Source organism: Temnothorax nylanderi, unplaced genomic scaffold (genome assembly GCF_030848795.1).
Source record: "Temnothorax nylanderi isolate EJ_2023f unplaced genomic scaffold, tnyl_v1.0 TNYL_tig0597_pilon, whole genome shotgun sequence".
Lineage (NCBI taxonomy): Eukaryota > Metazoa > Arthropoda > Insecta > Hymenoptera > Formicidae > Temnothorax > Temnothorax nylanderi.
This window is the reverse complement of record NW_027249659.1, coordinates 20,631-43,645: the sequence shown is the minus strand read 5'-3', so window position 1 is coordinate 43,645 and position 23,015 is coordinate 20,631. Positions and strand designations below refer to the sequence as shown.

General features: G+C 38.4%; 3 protein-coding genes and 3 long non-coding RNA genes across 6 annotated transcripts in view; 3 read left to right on the top strand and 3 right to left on the bottom strand.

The window, feature by feature from the left end:
* LOC139784209 (uncharacterized) overlaps positions 1-23,015 on the top strand; it is an 86,323-nt gene that overhangs the window by 59,923 nt on the left and 3,385 nt on the right. The window lies entirely within an intron of this gene.
* Positions 69-801, top strand: LOC139784208 (uncharacterized). Its single transcript, XM_071723377.1, has one exon. It carries the CDS (start codon positions 69-71, stop codon positions 759-761), a length of 693 nt encoding a protein of 230 aa, XP_071579478.1. The 3' UTR covers positions 762-801.
* LOC139784213 (uncharacterized protein F54H12.2-like) lies at positions 4,855-6,207 on the top strand. The gene is made up of 2 exons (XM_071723381.1): positions 4,855-5,801; positions 5,871-6,207. The coding sequence occupies exons 1-2, from the start codon at positions 4,855-4,857 to the stop codon at positions 6,205-6,207; spliced, it is 1,284 nt and encodes a 427-aa protein (XP_071579482.1).
* Positions 14,925-16,429, bottom strand: LOC139784222 (uncharacterized). Its single transcript, XR_011721504.1, has 4 exons — positions 16,369-16,429; positions 15,640-16,218; positions 15,387-15,552; positions 14,925-15,241 (listed from the first exon to the last, which is right to left on the bottom strand). It is a non-coding gene; the product is annotated as an uncharacterized lncRNA (long non-coding RNA).
* Positions 16,902-21,098, bottom strand: LOC139784223 (uncharacterized). Its single transcript, XR_011721505.1, has 3 exons — positions 21,027-21,098; positions 17,331-17,544; positions 16,902-17,253 (listed from the first exon to the last, which is right to left on the bottom strand). It is a non-coding gene; the product is annotated as an uncharacterized lncRNA (long non-coding RNA).
* LOC139784210 (uncharacterized) lies at positions 22,264-22,675 on the bottom strand. Its single transcript, XR_011721502.1, has 2 exons — positions 22,609-22,675; positions 22,264-22,525 (listed from the first exon to the last, which is right to left on the bottom strand). It is a non-coding gene; the product is annotated as an uncharacterized lncRNA (long non-coding RNA).

Here is a 23,015-nt window from a genome sequence, read left to right as displayed (position 1 = left end):
CCCCCCTCTCCTCCACAAATTATTCTTTTTGAAGTCACGCACGGAATTCGAGTCGATCATTTCGCAAAATGGACGTGCGCTGGAAACATCCCTGGACGTCGATCGTGTGTGGACCCACCGGTTGCGGGAAGACGATCTTCGTGAAAACCTTTCTCCGACAATTATCTCACATGTCCGACGTACGTTTCGAGAGAGTTTTGTTTTATTACGCGGAGTGGCAGGAGGCTTATCGTCAATTACAATACGACGCGCGCGAGGAAGCAGTGCCGAAGAAAAAAAATATAATTGAATTTCGCGAGGGATTGCCACGTCCGGAAGATTATTCAGCCGATCCGCTTTCCTCAAAATTGGTGATAATCGACGATCTTATGAGAGAATCGTCATCGAGCGACGCGATCGTGGATCTCTTTACCAAAGGCAGTCATCATAAGAATCTCAGCGTAATTCTCATCTCGCAAAATCTTTTTCATCAGGGACGCGGGCAACGCGATATATCGCTCAATGCAAATTACATCGTAGTTTTCAAGAATCCTCGCGATCGTGCGCAAATTCGTCATTTAGCGCGTCAAGTCTTTCCCAATGATCCAAAGTTTCTAGAAGAGGCATACTACGACGCCACGTCGAGGCCGCACGGGTATCTACTACTCGATCTGAAACAATCAACTCCGGACGAATATCGTTTTCGAACGTGCATCTTTCCCGACGATACGGCACATTTCGTCTACGTACCGCGTAGATCATTTTCCAACGGTTACGTATAAAAGGCGCGCACTAGCGCTCGCGCTGGTCAGTCGTGTCAGTTTTCTCGCGATGGAAAAGAAGGAAAATAACGCGAAATCAGACAGAGCGACGAAAAACGCCAGACGTTCGATCGGAAAGAAAAATATCTGTCTTCTCGAGGCGTTGCTGTATTTGAACAAAAATCAACGCGCGACCTTTTTACGGACCGCAGACGATAAATTAATACGGTGTATCGGCGAATGCGTGTTCAACACGCTCAAAGGTAACGTGCCGCTCGAGCGACGTGAAAAAAATCGATTGAGCAAATACAAAGCGACACTGCGTCGCATCGCGTCAAAATGCTGTAATTTGAAGGATAAAAGAAAGCTGTTGGTACAACGAGGCGGATTCTTATCCTATATTATCGGACCTATATTAACCGCCTTACTGTCGCGGATTATCGGCGGTAGAGATTAAAAGGGCGCGTTATGGAAAGGGCAAAGAAGATGGTTTTGATCACTACGGAAAATCTCGAAAGAATGCAGCGTCAATTATCGCAACAAAACGCTCCCCCCGCTGCGTTTGCCGTCGTAGCGAACGAATGATGGAAAACAGCGAAAATTCGGAGAACGCAAATATTACCGTGCGTACACCCGGGACACCTCTATCGCGACTCGATGAGGAGATGGGTCGCATTCTTAATTCACCCTTGCCACTCGACGTCGGGGAGAAATGGAAAAAATATAAAGAGGCACTTTGGCGATATCTTCACTTTGTTCGCGTAGCGCGAAAGCGAAATCGGGACGCGCGCAACGATGAAAAAGACGAAAATGTGGATAGCGATATTCGCGTGGTCCGTGACGACAACGACGACGACGGTGACTACGAAACGACGACAACGCGCGATCTTGAATCGACTTTACACTCTAACGGTATTATGGCGAAAAATGACGTCGCGGCAGCCGCCGCCGCCGCCACTGCCGTCGCGTCGAACGATCGTAATTTTGATATGTCGAAAAGCACTAAAAGAATACTGGATAGCGTGCCAAAAACTTATCGTCCGAATGCTCGTTTGCTGTTAAAGTATTTGTTCGATAAAGCAGTTCCGAGTAGAATTAGCTGGAACGAAGATGGACTCGTTACTATAGACGGCAGCGTTATAAAAGATTCGAATATCGACGACCTGATAAACGAGGCTATGCGCGAAAGAAAAACCGTGAAAGCAACGGGGAGACTTCAGTTCGCACGTTTACTTCGCGTCTTAAACGTCCCCGCGGTACTGGTGAGAAATAAGGTATTATTAACCGCTACTTCTTCGAATATCTCGACATTTCAACCTCCCAGGAGTTCCACACCGATAGAGACACCGAAAAGTAGCGTTGATTCGCAGCAGGCGAAGAAAAAACGCTTACTCGATTGGAGTAAACAGAAATGACGGAACTTGAAAAATTCTACTACGATCCGCGACATTACGCTGGCTATTCAGCAACGGATAATCTGACTCGCGCCGCTAAACCGAATTTCTCCCGTAACGAAGTCACGCGCTGGCTCGAAACGCAAGACGCTTACACGTTGCATCGTCCATCGCGTCCATCGCGCAGAAAATTTCCACGGTTGCATTACACCGTGACGAATATCGACGATCTGTGGGAGGCCGATTTGATCGAGCTCCGAAATCTCAAAAGTTACAACGACGGATATTAGTATCTTCTGGTGATTATAGACGTGCTTAGTAAATATGTCTGGGTAGAACCGCTACGAGACAAAACGAGTAATCACGTGACGACGGCTTTCCAGCGCGTGCTCTCGAAAAGTGACGGGCGCGTACCGGTATACCTACAAACGGACAAAGGTAAAGAATTTATCGGGCGTCCGTTGCAAAAGTTTCTGGAAGAAAACGACATTCGTTTTCGCGTAGCCCGTAATCCGGATATCAAAGCTGCCGTCGTCGAGCGCTTCAACAGAACGTTGAAGGAACAAATGTGGCGCTATTTTACGCATAAAAATACGCGGGGCTACATCGATGTTTTGCAGGATATCGTAAGCGCTTACAATCACACCCGTCATTCCTCCATTAGAATGCAGCCGGCTGTCGTTACGAGAGAAAACGCTCGTGTCGCGCGCGAAAATATAATTCGACGATGGAGGACGAGCGAAAAGATGAAACGCGCACGAAAAGCTAAATACAGTGTCGGAGACCTCGTTCGCGTCAGTAGAACAAAAGCTACCTTCGAGAAAGGATACGAAGCGAGGTGGAGTGAAGAGATATTTCGAATTCACCGCGTTCTCGAGTGGCGAAAACCACGCGTGTACGAATTGAGCGATTTAACGGATGAAGTCATAGACGGTATTTTTTACGAGCAGGAATTAGCTAGGGTAGAGAAAAACTTGCAGGAAGAAGAGTTTATCGTCGATCGCGTGATAAAGATCAGGGGACACGGCGCTAATAAACAGGTGTTAGTTAGCTGGCGCGGTTATCCCAGCAAGTTCGACTCTTGGATCCCCGCTTCGAATTTAACTTCTCTTCTTCAAGATGAGGGACGACCAATTTCTCATGGTTCTTCCGAGCAATAGCAGCATGCGCTATTTCCCAGAAAATAGAACCTCGTCATTCGTTACGGAATTACCTCAAACTGTACACTTACACGGTGAATGGGAAGTGGCGCTTAGCGAGATTCAATTTCCCAGTACTCTTTTACACTTGCGCTATAAGGAAAATGAAATCCTCTTCTACGATACTAAACCGGAAGAAGAAAAAGAGAAAGTGCAGGTGGCGAAAAAAAGCACATTTTGGTTCGGATTTTACAAAAATACCAGAGAACTTATATCGGCGATTAATGAAGCATGCAAACAAGCTGACTCGCACTTTTATTTAGATCAACAAGAGAAGACTGAAGGAAAAACCCACATCAGCATTACTTGTAACGCAAGTGAATGCAATCTAATACATCATATGTGCCTTTCCGATACTCTTCTACAAATACTCGGTTTAGGTCATGTTCTTCTCGATAATCCCGAATACTATGGCGAATTTTCTGTCAGACGCTACGCAATTTATCCTTTTTCCAACCAAGCGTTTACTGCAAAATATATTAAACTTGGCCATATTAGCGAAAATAGAGGTGCGCGCGAAACAGCTTTCTATAGTCGTGAACCTTGTAGTTTGCAGCGCGGTATTCCAGATAAAATGTTCGTTTATTGCGATATTTGCGAGCCTTATGTAACAGGTGACGCGCAAACACCTCTTCTCCGAATAGTGCCGGTCGAGACATACCGCTATAATCACGTGGATGCTTACGGAACGAATCAGGTGAAACATTTCTCCCAGCTGCATTATATTCCATTACGCAAAACAAATTTCGAAATAGATATAAAAGATCAACTCGGAAAAAATATACCATTCGAATCCAGGACGCTGACGGTGACATTGCACTTTAGACGTTTCCAGTAACAACGCGGTGTGTTGTCGTCGAAAAAAAAATAAAAACTAAATTCAGAGCCATGGATTACGAATATTACGATTCACATCAGAGTGGACGAGGCGGAGGAATTCCACGAGTTTTCGTCGGAGCACCCTATCAACGAGGTCACGGAATCGATAGTTTTCTCGGAGGATTATTCAGAAAGGTGCTGCCTTACCTAAGTAGAGGCGCACGAGCGGTCGGTAAAGAAGCTTTACGCGCGGGTATCAATGTGATGCAAGATGTCGAAAATGATACGCCGTTGAAGGAGGCGCTCAAAACTCGCCTCAAGGAATCGAGTGGAAATCTTAAAAGAAAAGCCCAGGAGAAGATAAGCAGCATGATGAAGGGATCGGGGTATAAAGTAACCGCAAGAAATCCAGCGTTTCAGTTTCCCTTCGGCAACCACGACAGTCGCGTCGCAGTTCGTAAACGTCGTCGTCCTCAAACGGACAAAAGAAAATCGTCAAAGAGCAAGCAGAGGAAGAGAATAACGATCAAAAAATCATCGAAGAAGAAGAAGACTCGTGCTGTAAACAGAAAGTCATCTACCGCTACGAGACAACGTCGTCGTCGAGTCAGCGTCAAGAAACGCAGCGTATCCGACATATTCTCTTAATCGTCGCGCGCGCACACGAAGCAAGAATTCAAGGAGCGGAGAAAGAGGATAAGCATGGCTTTTCTCCACACGCACTCGAGCGAGTGTTTAAAAAGCGAACTCGATTTCTTCTCATTGCCGCCCACTCAAACTAGTATCGAGAGCTCGCAATGGATCTATTACAAGCCCATAACTTCCCTCGGGGACGACGCGCCTATAGAATTCGTCATACCCGGTCACGGAGAAGACTACCTGGACCTTACGCACACCATGTTGAGCCTTCGCATACGCGTAGAAACTTCTCCCCTAGCAGGCGGCGGTGGCGACGGCCAAACAAATACACCAGGCGGACCTGCGTTCAAAGTAGGCCCTGTAAATCATTTACTACACTCCATGTTCAATCAAATCGACGTATATTTCAATCAAAAGCTCGTCTCGCCCCCAAACAACGCCTACGCGTACCGCGCGTACATAGAGGCGTTGTTAAATTATTCTTCACCCGCAAAAACTTCCCATCTGACCTCTTGTCTGTGGGACATGGATACCCCCGGACTCATGGACGCACTCGTAGATTCAGAAACACCAAATCCGGCTCTCGTGAGACGCGCTCGTTACATTCACAAGGGACATGCGCTAGATCTCATAGGTCATCTTCATTGCGACGTTTTCAATCAAGATGAGTTTTTAATTAACGGTGTGGAGGTTAGAATGAGACTTGTTCGTTCGAAAGATTCGTTTTGCCTTATGGAAAATACTTCGACGTCGAAAATACGCATTCTAGACGCCAGTCTGCTCGTGAGAAGGGCAAAAATAAGCCCAGGCGTTTTACTCGCGCATGCGAGAATGTTGAGCAAAACTACCGCCAAATATCCCCTTACGAGAGTCGAAGTTAAAACATTTACGATTCACGCTGGTCTCGTAGGAGAATCGATAGACAATGTAATACTCGGTCAACTGCCGAAACGAATAATAGTCGGTTTTGTCGATAACAGAGCGTTCAACGGAGATAGAAAATTAAACCCGTTTAATTTCAAAAACTACGGTATAAATTTCTTTTCGCTGTACGCTGATGGTATACAAATTCCCAGTAGACCGCTACAGCCGAGCTTCTCGAAAGACGAGCCACTCTACGTCGAAGCTTATCACACTCTCTTTTCGGGAACCGGCATACACTTTTTGAACGAGGGTAATTCTATAAGCAGAGAAGATTACGCCGAAGGATTTACACTTTTTGCCTTTGATCTTACACCCGACTTATCCGCCAATTGCGCCGGCCATTGGAATCTTGTGAAACATGGCAGTTTACGATTAGAAGTGCGATTTGAAAAAGCACTTACCGCGACCGTTAATTGTATCGTTTACGCCGAGTTCGACAATGTTCTAGAAATCGACTCCTCTCGACAAATCATCGTCGACTTTGCCGGATAAATGACAAATGTCGACAAATAATATTTCACATACTTTATTTTTCACCCCCCCCCCCCCCACCCCCACCACTACATATTTTACCCATCGTCATTTTTTTGCGTAAAATCCTGCAAAAAGAAAGAGATTCAGTTTCACTCGAGCCACGAACGTCGATGCTTCGCTTGAAAAAATAGAGAGTACATTTTAAACTATGGATCTGGCCATCGATATACAAGGTTTCCGTGATGTCAACGGAAAGTTTATTCCGAAAGAAGTCGCAGTTGTCGCGATTAACGCGGCAATCACCGGACACTGGATTATGTCACCGCCCTTTCCATTTGACGATCTACCCGAAAAGACAAGACGAGAGAATAACTGGCTTTCGCGAGATTATCATGGAATCGAGTGGTTCGATGGTGAAACCGATCTCAAATGTTTCACCCTACATCTGCGAGAAATTACGCGACAAGTGCGTTACATCTACTGCAGAGGTGTGGAAAAGGCTCGTTACTTGAGTCAACTACTTTCCAGAAACATATATAATCTGGAAGAAATTTCTCCACCGTTCAAAAGTTTACCGGAGGCCCGAGAGTACAGACAACGCTGCACACATCACGGATTTCGTGTTTCGACTACGGACAAAATTGCTTGTGCGTTACGTAACGCTTTTAAATTGAAACGCTGGATAGTCTTGCGAACCAACAGCGAATGCATCAGCAGCAGCAGCAGCAGTAGCAGCAACAGCATCGACTCGAGCTACGATACTAATCTCTCTTACGTAAATTTGGTCACAAGCGACGACGACGACGACGACGACGAAAGTGAAAAACCGACGGTGACATTGTTATAAAAATAAAACAGTGGCAAAAAAAATAACAAGACAGAAGAGAAAGAGGAGGAAAGAGAAGTAGCAAAAGCCTATTATTCAATAGAGGGCGTAAGAAAAGAATACAACTTCAATAACTTGCCGATACGCCCGTCACCAACCAAGAACACTAGTGCGACAACTCCAAAAGAGGTAAACTCCAAAATTATACAAATACGAACACCACCTCGCTGTGTAGAAAATGAACTCGCTAGAAATCTTACAAGCGTTGCATCATCTCAGTGTCAGATATGCGGGCGTCTATCCTGCCGACAGACTGCCGAGGGTGTGGACGAGGTCGACAGCCATCGTCGCTAATACGGACGATCACGATCGGCCTGGCCAACATTGGGTCGCTTTTTACGTCGACGAGCAAGGAGCAGGAACGTATTTCGATAGCTACGGACTACCGCCTTTAGACTCCAAATTCCTCTTACGCCTTCGTCGGAATTCCACTACACATCGATGGAACACCGTAACACTACAAGGAACACTCTCTCAAACTTGCGGCCAATACTGCTGTGTATTTTTATATTTTATGTGTAGCGGTTATAATCTTTGTCAGTTTCTTAATCTGTTTAGCGACAATAGCGAGCGCAATGATCGTTTGATTGTAAAATTATTTCGTAAAATTTTTCTTCATAATAAAAGCGCATGCGTAAAACCTCACGTTGAATGTTGCCATGTTCAGGCATATACTTTTAAGAATAATTAAAAATACTTATTTTCACGTATCAAAGTATTATTTTATGTAATAAACATTGTTTGTATCTTCAACCCCTCCCGTCTATTTATTCATTCCCTTTTCTTTTGCGTTAAAATAGTTGCATCACGTCACAAAGAGAACCTGTCCGTTCCTGTTTTACCCTCTCCTTTCTCCAGAAAATAAGTTTCACGTATTTCATTGTTTCGAAAACTCTTTGTCCAGACCCAAGTCCTAAAAGAGCACGGTCATAAATCATGAAAACTATTCTCTGAAAACATAAAAATTCCACTTTCCGTTTTCGACATCTTAGCATCATATCCTTATTTTAGCTTAGCGTCGTCTACCACGTGCTCCCGCCAAAATGGCGCTGGTCGACACTTCCGCTATTTTTCCTTGTGACTTAGCGTCGTCCACCACGTGCAGGCCAAAAAAGACGCTGGTGAGCTTTAGGCGAAAGAGCCAATCAGACGCTGGGTAGGTATGGAGTATCCAATCAAAACGCGCCATTTAGTTACTATTTTCAATCCGACATTTTTGTTTCGTAGTCTTTTACCACGTGCAGCCCCAAAAAAGTCACTAGACACTAGACATCCTAGGCGCGGGAGAGCCAATCAGACGCTGGGTAGGTATGGGGTATCCAATCAAAACACTCCATTTGCCCCCACCATTTTTGTCTACCACGTGCTACCCCCTCAATGCAGCCAGACACCCTAGGCGGGGGGAGCCAATCAGACGATGGCTAGGTATGGGGTATCCAATCAAAACGCTGGCTAGGTATGGGGTATCCAATCAAAACGCTCCATTTAATTACCTCGTTACCCCCACTCCTCTCACGACAGCCAATCAGAGCGCTCCGAGGTCACGTGGGCAGACCGTCTGGCCACGCCCCTGGCGCCGGCGGGGTCGGTGGTGGGGGTTTGTTTTGACGCCCCATACTTAGCCACTTGCTACTGAGGCTCATTCAGATGACAACGATGATAACTCTGAAAACTGCGAGAATAGTGATGAGAACAATGAGAACCAAAAGAACGATGAGGAAAAAAATCTCCCATAAAGATATTTTACATGGAATATACTGTCCAGCTCTTGTTCATTTACGCAAGGTTAACATTTTCGGGTTTATCTACATGGGATTTCGGAGAGTAAAAGGTGACGCGTGACAAATATATAAAGATAAATATATTACATATAAAAGAAAACAATATATATATATATATATATATATATATATATATAATATATAGATATTTGTATAGAAATATATTCAAATAAAATAATGAGAAAAATAAAATTTTAACATTTATTTTTTCAATTTTAATAAAATACTTTGTTGTTTTAAAGCCTATCAATGAGCACATAATTAAGTTTATAAATAAAAAATGTTTCTTAACGTTTATAAAACGTTTATTTTAGATTTTAAAAATAATTGTTTCACATTTGAAAGGTTGTTTAAATGTTTGAAAAACATCTTACGTTTGAAAAATGTTCTTTTAATACGAATACTAAGATTTTTATACAACTAATAATATAAATATATTAAAAAACAATTTTTAAGATGTTGTTTTTTAAATATTTAAAAAAAACTTTTTAAATGTGAAAGAAATATTTATTCAAATCTTAAATTAACGTTTTTCAAACGTTAAAAAAACATTTTAGAACACGTTAAAATAGATGTTTTTAAACACTAAAAAATGTCTTTTTAAACGTTAAAATAAACATTTTTTAAACATTAAAAAAACATTTTTCTTAAACGTTAAAATAAACGTTTTCAAACATTAAAAAAATGTTTTTTTAAATGTTAAAATAAATGTTTTTTCAATGAAAAAAAGGTCTGTTAACCCATTATTTTTAACATTTTTAAAAATGTTTTCAAAAATGTTTTCCAAATGTTTTTAAAAATATTTTTAAAAACATTTCTTTGCTGATTGGGTACTGTCAATACTACGAGTACTGATCACTCAGTACTGAGTACTGATTGCTAGTACTACTTTTTCGTAACGTATCTTGGAAATACTAAATTAATAAAATACTAAATTAACACACTAAACTATCAATATGACGTTATTTTGATATCATCTTGACTTTTTGTTCTACTTGGATAGTACTGCGCAAGTACTGTACCACACGTTAGTATTCCACGTATTCGATAAGTACTAAAAGAGTACTGGAGGGAGTACTAGAGGGAGTACACTGGTGGGAGTACTGGAAGGAGTACTGGTGGGAGTACTGGAGGGAGTACTGGGGGGAGTACTGGGGGGAGTACTTGAGAAAGTACTGGAGGGAGTACTGGAGAAAGTACTGGAGGGAGTACTGGAGGGAGTACTAGAGGAAGTACTGAAGGGAGTACTGAATGAGTATTGGATGAGTATTGGGAAGGAGTACTGACGAAGTCAGTATGGTCGAATTTAGTAGTACTTTGAGTACTTATGTCTCCAGTACTTTTACCAATACTTTTTCCAGTATTAAAACCAGTACTACTTTTTCATAAGGGGAGATCAACGAATATTGCCTCACAGCGACACGATTACATGTGATCTGTAACTAAAGGGTGAAAAAAAGAGAAAATGAAAGTGTGGATATGATTATCGATGGAAATTATTTCATTTTATAGGAAAATTTAGGCACTAACATTTACTATTCCGCGATCGAAACATACTACGGAAACTCGCGCTGTCACGTAGGTAGGTTAGATAGTTCTGTAAGCGTGGCACAGAGGACCCCATCAACCTGCGTCACATTGGACCCTACTGAACATCGATATTATTTATCGTAAATATTTCAGATACAGAATAATTTAACGTTTTTGTGCGCACGTTGGTATTGAACCTAGATCCCGACAAACGTCTTTTGAAATTTTTTTTAAATGTAGAATCCCTAGAAATTCATACATATCAAAAAGTTATGACAAGTAAAAATTTACTTTGCAAGGCTCCAATTACATATCTGCCTTTAATTAAAGTATATATGCTTATTTCGGCATAATTTTTTGATGGAAGTTATATGTTTTGAAAACGAAAGTTTTCATACCCACCGTCACTATTTTGCAGAACGTTAATACAGAAAACTCGCACTGTCACATTAGACCCCGTGGCTCAAGGAAGCCCACTCTCCCCTACTTACGCAGTACTATCCAAGTAGAACAAAAAGTCAAGATGATATCAAAATAACGTCATATTGATAGTTTAGTGTGTTAATTTAGTATTTTATTAATTTAGTATTTCCGAGATACGTTACGAAAAAGTAGTACTAGCAATCAGTACTCAGTACTGAGTGATCAGTACTCGTAGTATTGACAGTATTAGTATGTTAACCCTCAGTTACCTTACGTTTTTACACCCCGATATTACCTCACCAGGGTCTGAGAGACCCCTGCCGTCTTCTCCAGCTTGTATCTTTAAGACAAATGCATCAATTTGACTTCTTTTTTTTTAATCGATACATCTTTTAAAGATCTACAAGACTGTGCAAGGTAGATTATTCCAAGTTAAAAAATGTAAATGTTATTTTTAAAAAAAGGAAGACGTGTTTTTCTGAAAAAGCGAAAAAATTTGCTTTTTTTCAAATTGACGTAGTACTGACTAAAAAAAAGATACAAGGGCTTTATAATATATGATTCGAAAGGTCAAGAGTTGTACTTTAAGAAGATATTAGCGTCATAACGATTGGTTCCAAAAAGTATATTTTTTGCTTCCTCATAGAGGAAGCTTTGTTTTCGTAAATTCGTATATGAACCTTTGATTGCGTATAAAGTTGGCTCTAATCAACCAAATTTAAAAGAATTATATATAAAATAGGGGTAGAAGAAACCAAAGAAAAGATTCATTTGAGTTTTTAATGTCAATATGTTCAGAGTGTTTTAAAACGTCGAAATATTGCATTAAAAAAAATGTCGGTATGTGTGTATGTATGTCTGTGCCAAATTTACAGAAATTTCTATAACTCCAGAACTGATCAATCAAATCTTAACGAATTATATATGAAATAGGGGTAGAAAAGACTGAAGAATATAATAGAATTAATAAAAATTGTTAATAATAAAGGGGTTACCGATTTCTGTTAAAAAAAATAACTAAGTTTACCGAAATTTCTATAACTCCAGAACTAATTAACCAAATCTTAACGAATTATATATGAAATAGGGGTAGAAAAGACTGAAGAATATAATAGAATTAATAAATTTTGTTAATAATAAAGGGGTTACCGATTTCTGTTAAAAAAACAGCCAAACTTACTAAAATTTCTATAACTTAAGAATTGATTGATCAGTTCTGGAGTTATAGAAATTTCTGTAAATTTGGCACAAACATACATACACACATACCGACATTTTTTTAATTTAATTTAATTAATCAATAATTCTTTAAAATTTCTGTTAAAAAAAACAGTCAAGTTCGCTCACAAAGCTTCATCTATGAGGAAGCCAAAACAAATAAATACTAATAATTATACATTGAATAAAATACAAGCTTCCTCATAGAGGAGCTTTGTGAGCGAAGACAAGTTTCCACTTGCACACTTTAAAACTATGAGGAAGCAATGTGCAAGTTTCTATTTTGCAAAGTGAAGTTTCATGATTTTTTAAGAAAATCGATCAAATATTATTGTCTCTAAAAAACGGATTTTTTTTTAAATCGTAAAACTTGCGACCTTGGGAATGAAATATAAACATGTAGAAGAATAACAAAATATTTTTCAAAAAGTTTCATATAGCTAATACAAGATGGCGGCTATGGAAAGGTAAAAATTCATGTTTTTTTGTATGAAATCGGTAAAAATGTTGAATAAATGCAATAAAAATGCACGAAAAAATACTTGAAAATAGACACATGAAAAAAAATTATATTGCGACGCGCAAGTGCTGCATATTTTTGCGACATGTTCGTTACACATGGGATTGTACCACATTGGCCGTTGACCGAGTGCGAGACCTTGTCTCCATTTCTGTATAATAATAATAATAATAATAATCTTTATAATGAAAAAATTAAACAGTTTCGGTTAAAAAAGTTTTGTAAATATTTACTGGAGTTTACTTGAGAATGTCACAGCTGCCGTAAAATTAATATTTTGACGCTAAGCTACTAGATATTATTTGATTCTGTAAACTAATAAAATCCAATATTTTACTTTCTATGCAACAGAGAATATTTTTTCTATCATTATATTGCATAAATACACTGTTTTTAATAAGATTTACTTATTTACTTGTATTTTGACAGTAATCGTTTTTGTCACGATATTACCTCACCAGGGTCTGAGTGACCCTATCGTCCCACTTCTCGCTGTCTGCCGTGGCTGCTTCGACCGAACTGACTCTCGCACGTCACCAGGCTGGTGCTAGACCCTTCAAACTTTTTTCCCCCCCGGGTCCGGAGTCCCCACCACTGCGCGTTCAAAAAGGGCGCGAGTTTTAAACACGTCTAGGGTCACTTAGGCCCGGTTTCACAACTTTCAGTTGAACCCGAGTTTAGCTGAACGGCCGTTAAACTTGACGCTGACGTTTAACCTGTATCGCGTTCCACAACTCATTTTTAACCGTAGGTTACGTAAACCTATACCCCATTAACTGAAACTCAGAACATACGCTTCTTTCTCCTAGAACGTGAACTGTGATTGGTTAGCAGAAAATTTTGCAAAAAAGAGGTTAAGCGTGCCGGTAAAGAGATCAGAGATCAGTTGTTCGATAGTTCGATTACTTTTTCTACAGTGAACTAATAAAGATTAATAGAAATAATAGAAGTGATTGTGTGTGTGATGTCAAGTAAAAAAGGATTGTCCGTGAAGGACAATCCGAAAAAGCGACTACCGAATTTTTCTACAGATGAAAAAATAGCATTAATAGAAATTATCGAAAGTAAAAAACACGTAATTGAAAACAAACAAACCGACGCTATAACCATAAAAGAAAAGGAGAAGTGCTGGTCAGACATAAACCGTGAGTTTAACAGCAAATGCATTTTAGCAAACCGAAATATAACATCACTGAAAAGTTGCTGGGACAATTTGAAAAAGAGGACTCGAAAACACTTCGCAGAAGTCCGTAAAGAAGTTTTCGCAACAGGTATTGTATATAAGCATATATATGAGCATATTGTATATGTATAAGCGTATTGTATATAATTATTAATAAATAATTGACGTGTAGGCGGCGGAAAGATGACTATACCCGATGACCCGATTGCCGAAAAAGTAAAAAGCGTTATTCAACCATCGGTCGACGGTTTAAAAAATCAATTCGACAGCGATCATGTACCAGGTATATATTTTATATGCTTTGAGATAATTATACATAGATTGTATACATTGTATAATGTATAAGTGCCTTAGCATCTGGAATAATCGTAAACTTATTTTTATAGGCGTAGATGACGTAAATGTGGATCAGGATACAAACGACAATGATGACGATATGGTTTTTGACGTTGAAGTATGTACATTAAAAATTGTTTCTATACTCTTATCTCGGATGCTATTCTACGTACTCGCTTACCGATAATGCTTGTTGGTGCCACCCAAGGAGAACAAAAAGTCACGAAAACGTCAAAATGATGTCAAAAAGACGTCAAAACGGCGGAAGTCAGAATGACGTCAAACCGGGAAAAAAAATGACTACAATTTGACGTCATTTTTATGTCATTTTGATGTCATTTTGACAGTGCACCGCTGATTTGTATTCAGTATTAGGAAAAGCAGTTTCGCAAATTCACAGGTGAAGGAACAATACAGAAATAAATTATAATTACTTTTTTATTGCAGTGCCTTTGTAGTACACATTGTTTAGCCACAAGAACAAATATATATTATATAAACTATTAAGTATATCAATAATAACTAAATCAGAAACTATACTATATGCTACATTATGAACTATATAAACGCTATATTAATATTTTATATAAACTCTGAGGACGGACATCAGTCTTCTCATATAGAAATGCAGAAAAAAATTGATAAAAGTCCTCAAAATATAGTACCCCAAATAGCATTTGTCAACAAGACTTAGAGAGAGTTAAAGATTTAATCTCAAACATAAGCACAGCCAGTTTAACTTATAAATATTTTGCATTTCAAACATCTGACTTATAGAGAAGTCTTGTCACTTTAACCAAGAGATAACATAGAAGATCTCTTCTAACTTGAAGGACATTGTTTTCTTAAAAACGTCAACAAACATTGTAAACTTCACAAAATTATGGCAGTAGATTATGAATTTTTTTTAAATCGAAGACAAAACAAAAATAATAGCCTCAAAGGCACACTCAAACTAAAAAATAAAAGACAAATAATAGAATTCATGAGAATCACGCAAGTTTTCAATATACAAAAGCTTTTATGAAGCTCACAAACGGTAAAGTCGAAATACAACTGTAGTCCCCCAACCTAGTTGATCTAGTCTGACCGTTGCATGGAAGTGTTGAACCATCGTTTCATATGGTCTTCAAATACGGAAATCTGTACCTTAGGAAACTTCTTCAAGCAAACACCTATTAGAGAGAAACAAAGCAGGAGTAGTTTAATGTATATGTGTATATACATAATATAAATATTATATGTGTATAATATGCTTACATGAAAAAAACAAAGTTAATAAATGTGAAGATAATTGTTTAAAAACAAGATGATACTCACCTTCTACTAGATTTTTTACTTTGGACTTCTCAAAACTGAGCTTGATTCCTCCAGAACCTTTCCAACTAATGAGTCGTGCCAAGTTATTCCTAAGTAGGGTCGACAAAATAGAGTAAGTGAAGAAAGAGGTTGTCTCTCCCTTTCCCTTCCATAACAGATACTTGAGCTACAACACAAAGAAAGCCAATCAAAGTACTTAATGAACACATGTTAGTAACTGCATTATTATATATAACTGTGGTAGAAAACTCACCATATGACCATACAATATTTTATCATCTAAGTGACCATCAAAGCTTGCAAAAGATTCCTCAGTTTCCAATGGCAAGGAAGGGAACTCTTCAGGCCGATCAAAACCATCTTCATTGGGGAACAACTCGTTCAAAATTTGGGCAATCCCAATGTTCTGCCAATCTATCTTGGGACCTAAGTCGTCTACAGACGATTCCGAGTCTCGACATCGAACTCGCGAAACTCATGTTCGACCGTTAGACGCCGTGCCGTCGTAAGCGGTGAGATCCCGACGACGGGCAGAGGCGCCGTACGGCAAACCGGGCTCGTGCAACGACCGGCCCGCGAGGACCGGCCGCCTAGTAGTGTGTCACATTGTTTTGAGCCTTTCGACTCACGAGACTCCTAGAGATATCATTGCCACCTTTGACTAGAGAGGATACGGCCTTAGAGGCGTTCAGGCATAATCCCACGGATGGTAGCTTCGCACCACCGGCCGCTCGACCGAGTGCGTGAACCAAATGTCCGAACCTGCGGTTCCTCTCGTACTGAGCTGACAATTCTTGCATATAATGTAGCATTACTTGATCTTGAGGCTTACCTATTAAAAAACCACATGAATCAAATGACAGCTTTGGACTGATCGATGTAATTTGCTTATAATATAAAAAGTCATAAAAGCTGCCAATTACCAATGAAAACAATTTTCATTACTTCAAGGATATAAGAAAATAGAGAATATAAGACTTACTGCCAGTTGATCCAGAGCATGTTGATATGCAGCTTCTGCATCCTGTTGTTGGCCGTGAATCTATGAACAACAAAACCAAATGTTTAATTCGGAATTAACTGAGCAGTCATTTATTATCACAAAAATACGGCAATCAATAAAAATACCGTCTGACGAGCTTTTTGATGGTGGTGATCTGTCTAGAAAATCTCTTTTTTTATTCATTCTGAACTCATTATTGTGGTCAGACTTCAGTGTGCTCACATCATGAGAATCTTGAGATTGCTCACAAATGCTAGTCTCTTCCGCAACTTCAGGTAGCTCAAAATTGTTAGAAAACTTTTTAGATCTCAAAGAAGACCCATCATTCTTAGAGACTGACGATTTTAATTTGGAAAGGGAACAATTATCTTCATCTAACATCTCAGGTAAGTTTTCATCATTAGTAGTTTCTGGAAAATAAATTACAAGGAAGGGCATAAGGGACAGTCCTATTGCTAAATACTGCAGTTAAGTTCCAGTATAATAATTAAAAGTACAAACCAGCTTGTGTAGACTCTTCCTGTAATAATTGACGGACAGGAGTTGTATCTTTCTTTGATGATGCAGAAAAAAACTTCGAAATGGCAGAAGATTTTTGCTTAGACTTAGCTAAATTTTTTGTTTTAGCACTATCAAGTAACTTTTTGAGGTTTGAGGGCAGAGTTGAGCTGGGTTCCGGAATAATATGACTTCCCACAGGTTTCTTATTTTTTCTCCGTTCTTCATCTGAATCCGATGATGTAATTAGGCGTTTAGGCGGCTTTTTGTTGCGTGGTTTGCTGTAGTCTGTATCAACATCTGTTGCAACAATTGTGTCCTCCTTCACGGCCTTGTTTCTAGCTTTTAGGGCAACATTGAAAGTAGCTATATGCAGGGACCACAAAACATATTAAATTAAGAAGACACACTTGCATTATAAAAAAACGGATATAAACACCTACAATAACTGTGATGGTATATAATGCGGAGGAGTTTCCACTCGGACGAGTCATAGTCCGCTAGACTCATCACCAACTTCGTACATTTCCCCCTCATGGAATGTGGCGGATAATAACAGAATTCTCTATTCTCGCTAATCCACTTAGTTGGTACAACTTCCACAAGGTATTCCTCTTCATCATTCCCAGGGTCAGACACAAACTCTACCACAGAATACTGTAAAAAATAAATTTTAAGTTAACATAAAGAAAGACAAACAAAAGCAAGGGCACTTAAAAACAAGATCTAACCAAAAATTTACTGAGGACCACTGTGAAGGAGAGGAATGCAAAGAAAACTGTCTCCATCAGGGATAATAACACATTTTTGAAAAAAATCCTACAACCTACATGTGCTTTTTACAGGATCCACATGTGATACTTTAAAAATTCCAATGGATGAGGAAGGAAGTGGGTAGTCATAGTAATCTGCTTTACAAAGAAACCTATGACCTGCTAATAATACATCACCATCCGGTGAAACTACAACTTCGGTTAAAATAAATATGTTTCCGTCTTTTGATGAGAAACAGCAATTAGCTTCATCAGTTTTAAGAGTTACACCCTTCAAATTTATTTGTGCATAACGGTCTCCAGGAATTTCTGGAACAATATTCCTAAACAACTGCTTCTTTAATGTAACTCTATTAGGATTTGGCCTCCTTGACTCTGTAATAAGTTGCCCCTCTGTCTCAATGTCCCTGTTAGCTAACTGCTGAAGAGGCTTATAAGTTGAACGCAAGTTATGTTTAATCACAGCCATAAAAGACTCGTACTTAAAGGCATTGAAATCCAAAATCGTCCCATTCTCCCGGCATTCATCAGCTATGTGACTCAGACAATGTACATTGTATACCACAAATAATTCATCAAAAACATCTATGGAATGCCTGATAAACTCACGATATATAATGTTAGCAATAACAATCCAATGATTGCTTTTGACAAATTCAGGGGATGACAGAATATAAGATGCAGAATGAATTAATAGAAAGTTCTTGTAAGTATTTTCATGAATCCTGTATCGAAAAATGCGCACTCCATCATACAAAAGAAGACGCCTCCACTCAGTTGCTTTGAATTTGGCCTGATAATACAAAGATCTCGGTCTACGACTGAATTCCACGGGAATCCAAGGAGCAATGTCAATCATATCAGAACATACATTGAAACATGCTAGCCTTGAGATTTTACCATATGTGATAGCTTGAGATCCACAGAGATACTGAACCCATCTTTTAAAAGCTCCTTCAAATAATAGATGCATTGGATCTAAACGAAACTGTGAAACCATTCCATTGTTGTCACTTCTCATGGCTTCTAGGGGCGAATCTCCATCATGGTGATCAGGCTGATCCTTTCTCCTAAAGGATTCATCTGTGCGCAATGGTGCATTGAGATCCAGAAAGATTTCACGATTTCTAAAACGCGCACCTCTTACTGTGCACTTTTCACATGCATAAGTACTATTGTGGTTTGAAATACATTTTACATATTGTCGTGCTACAGCATCGAGTATGTAATTTCTGATTTTAAAGGGAAAGCGGCTGCCATGGAAGTTATAACCATTCAGTGCTAATTCATCAACTTCTTGAATAAAGTCCGCTAAAAAAGCATTAATATTGTCTGGTTTTCCAAGGCCATGCCACACACCTATGATAAATGGTAAAGTATCTCCTATAAGGCAACCCAGTATAGGCCAAAAATTATCATCAGTGCTGCTAAATAATGCCAAACCATCAATGTTCACATCAATAATAATTTCTTTGTGTTCAAGCAAGTACTCATCTGTGACCCTTTGATTTAAATTAGTAATGATACCTTTGTACCACATTAAACCTTCACCATTACGTTGCAATTCAACTCTGCGTGGGGTTTGCAGTAAAGTCTTATGAGTCTTCGGTAAAGAGCCATGGAGGAGTCTTAGTCCTGCAAGAAGCTCATCAACTTTCCTATGTGCAACACCCCTTATTGCCCATTCCTTCAAAAACCTTGACAGGTATTTATCAGGATCCTCTGCTGACTGAATGTCATTCTGGTCCTGGATATTGATTGCAAACTCTTTATCTGAATCAACATCAGCGGCTTCAGCCTCCGATTCTTGTTCAAAATTAGCATTGCAATCATTGTGATCATCTAATTCATTATCATCACTGGAAAGGCTGTTTCGACCCTCCTCTACCTCTGAATAAACTGATGAATCATTCCTGTCTAAATGTTGATTATGGTCCCCTAGCTCAAAAACTTCTAATGCATCATCAACTTGTGCCAAAGTCTGTCTCACTTCTTCGGTATAAAGACGCTGACTGCTTTTACAGATGCAGCATGCAACTTGCGTTTCATACTTTACTTTACAATAAATTAGACTAAAAAGGCCAATACCTGAATGATAAAATATTATAGTCAGCAAAGTTATTGCGGTAATTATTTAGAATAACAAACCACCCTTCGATGACCTTGACCTTGACATATATTGTCAAGCTCATGAATAACAATCAAAAGATTTTAGCCGTCGGCCGTTGTTCGTTAAAAAGTTATTAACAAAAAAAGTTTGAAAAATATAGCAGTTACTTTGAGTATTGAAAGGCATCAATAACTATGTAAATGGAAATAGTACATGTATGAACGAAGGAAAGTCATTTAAAGCAGCGAATCGTTAGTATATTGAACAATCTTTGTTAAAGCAGAAAATAGTTGGTATAGAAAAGTATATATACAATATAGTTGGTATAGAAAAGTATATATACAATTTTATGTGTTTATAGAAAGCATAAATATAAAGTATTCTCTGCTTTATCCATAATTGTATTATTGTAATTGTAAACTATCTTTAATTGTGCAATTATTATCATACAATTATGGTTAAAGCAGAGAATACTTTATATTTATGCTTTCTAACACATAAAATTGTATATGTACTTTTCTATACCAACTATTATCTGCTTTAACAAAGACTGTTCAATATATACTAACGATTCGCTGCTTTAAATGACTTCCTTCGTTCATTATACATGTACTATTTTCATATACATATTAGTTATTTGTGCCTTTCAATACTCAAAATAACTGCATGGCTATATTCTTCAAACTTTTTTGGTTAATAACTTTTTAACGAACAACGGTTGACGGCTAAAGCCTTTTGATTGGTGTTCAGGTTCATGACCTTGACAATATATGTCAAGGTCAAGGTCATCAAAGAGTGGTCCGTTATTTTAAATAATTACCGTTATTGCAAAATAGTCCACAAAGATAACATCGCAACAGCATGATAACACAACACATGTACGAAAGGGAAACGATTCGAATCATCTAGGTAGGATAGAAAATTCCTTTCCATCTTTAGCTTCATTTTTTTGTTCTCTACAGGACTTTTCTAATGTCAAACTGTGCAGTGCAGATCATGTTGTCCTCCCTATAACTTTATAAATTAAAGAGTGAGGTTAGATGGGCCGGCACATTACGCCAAAGTAAACAGCTGTATTCTACATCTAAATGTTGTAAATACATAAAAATCCGTAAAATTTAAAACGAATACAATAAGAAAAATCTTAAAAAATACTAAAAGCTCGCACTACACAACCCTAATACCTTATTATAACTATCCAACAGAACTTTAAGAATCGAGGGCCTAATTATTATATAGTTAGCAATTATACATACCTTCTTTAACAGAGTCGACATTTCCTTATACTTCTAGGCAAACCACGTCGAACGTTCACAACACAAAACTGGCAGCGAAAACGCGGGTAATCCGTTCTCTTCTAGATCCTTCTCTTCTAAAATTCTCGCGATCTTACTCTGAAGCTCCTCGAGTGACTCTCGATCTCGATGTTATTCGATACCTTCAATATATCGCTACATGTATCGATGGCGTCACAATGACGTCATCTTGACGTCATTTTGACGTCACTGCAAGGAGCCTTGATGAAAAATTGACCATGGCTGCGAATGACATCATTTTGACGTTTTCGTGACTTTTTGTTCTCCTTGGGCAGTAGGCCGAAATTCCGTGCGTTTTGACCAAACGCAGCTCTCTTCTTAAAAAAAAAAAGGTATATCGCCTTACCGACTTCTATGATTGTTGATCAATATTTTCAGAATGGCATTCGTGATGTTCCAAATATATTACTACACAAAAATAATACTAATTACAATGTGTTTATTAACCACAGGCATTCGATGAAGCAGGTGTAGCAACGGTTTGGGCTAATTGGACCCCGACAATGCTAAAATTGAACAAGAGTACTGAATTACAAGTTTCGGTATGCGACGATGATGAAGCAGCTCCAGATTTGGACCTTCCTTCAGATGCTGAAATAGAGGCAGCTGTAAGAACATCGTCGAAGGAAAATCGAAATGCGACAAACCCTGCCAGTTCGATCGTAAAAAAGAAAATTGTAAAGCGGGGAAGACACACGAGAATGCCTGTAAGGCCTGTAATAAGCGCTGTAAAACGCAATCAATGTTTTTATGATGTAGCTCAATCTAAAGCCGAATTAGTCGAGCTAATGAAGAAGGATCTGAGTGCAAAATCTGAAATAGAAATACAAATTTTAAATGTGCAACTGGAAAAAGAACAACTTGAAGTTAAAATTTTAAATGTGCAACTGGAAAAAGAACAACTTGAAGTTAAAATTCTAAAAAAGCAACTCCAATCATATGAGAAATAAAACTGTATTAGTTTTTCTCTCTTGATTTTTTTATTGATAGAATGATAGCCTTACAGTAATTCTTATTGTATATGTACATAAATATGCTTGGAATGTTGTCTGGATGTGAACTGAAAGGCTTGTTGCATTATAACGAGTGATAGTCATGTATTCGATACTTCGGACAGCTTGATAATGCAGCGCGAGTCTGACAATTCACTTCCAGGCTACGACTTCTACAGAATGTATCAGAGGATAATTCAAGGTAAACGTTTATTAAAATAAAATAAAAATGCAAGTATAAATAATATAATGAACATGATTTTGTGTATGACTACCGTGAGTCCACGTATTAAGAAGCGAACACTTTTACATTTCATATTTAAAAAATTAATGTCCCATCTTTTTTGACAAATTATGTACAAATTTTAAGATGCACTGCTAAATACATAATATTCCAGCATATTCTTCAACTTTTTCCAAAGTAAGGATTATTTATTTTACAGCAGGCTGAAAAATACCATATTTAAATATTACTACATATAAGAATAGTACGTACATAAATAATTTGTCTAAGAGATTTTTATTCTCACCTGCGGAAATAATCGTTGATTAGTATGTTCTGCATATGATCATTACCAGGCAGGGTTGGCAAAAAACATGTTTTTTTTATTTTAAACAAAAAACATTGTTTTTTTTGTTAAAACAATGTTTTATGTTTTATTTGTGTTTTAAACTAAGGTATAAAAAAAACATGTTTTAAACAAAAAAACATGTTTTAAACAAGCAAAAAAAACACTTGATAGCTTTGATCTATGCAAGAAGATTTAAAATATGTGCGGAGCATCCATAAGTAATAATAATGAAATTTTTCGCTAGCGTAACATTAAACTGTAAATATATAAATAACGTTGCCAAAATTTAAAAAATTGAAAACGCTAACGGCGGAGGCTGTGAGAAATAAGGCGCGCCGTTAAGCCCGGTCTACATAGGCCGCAGT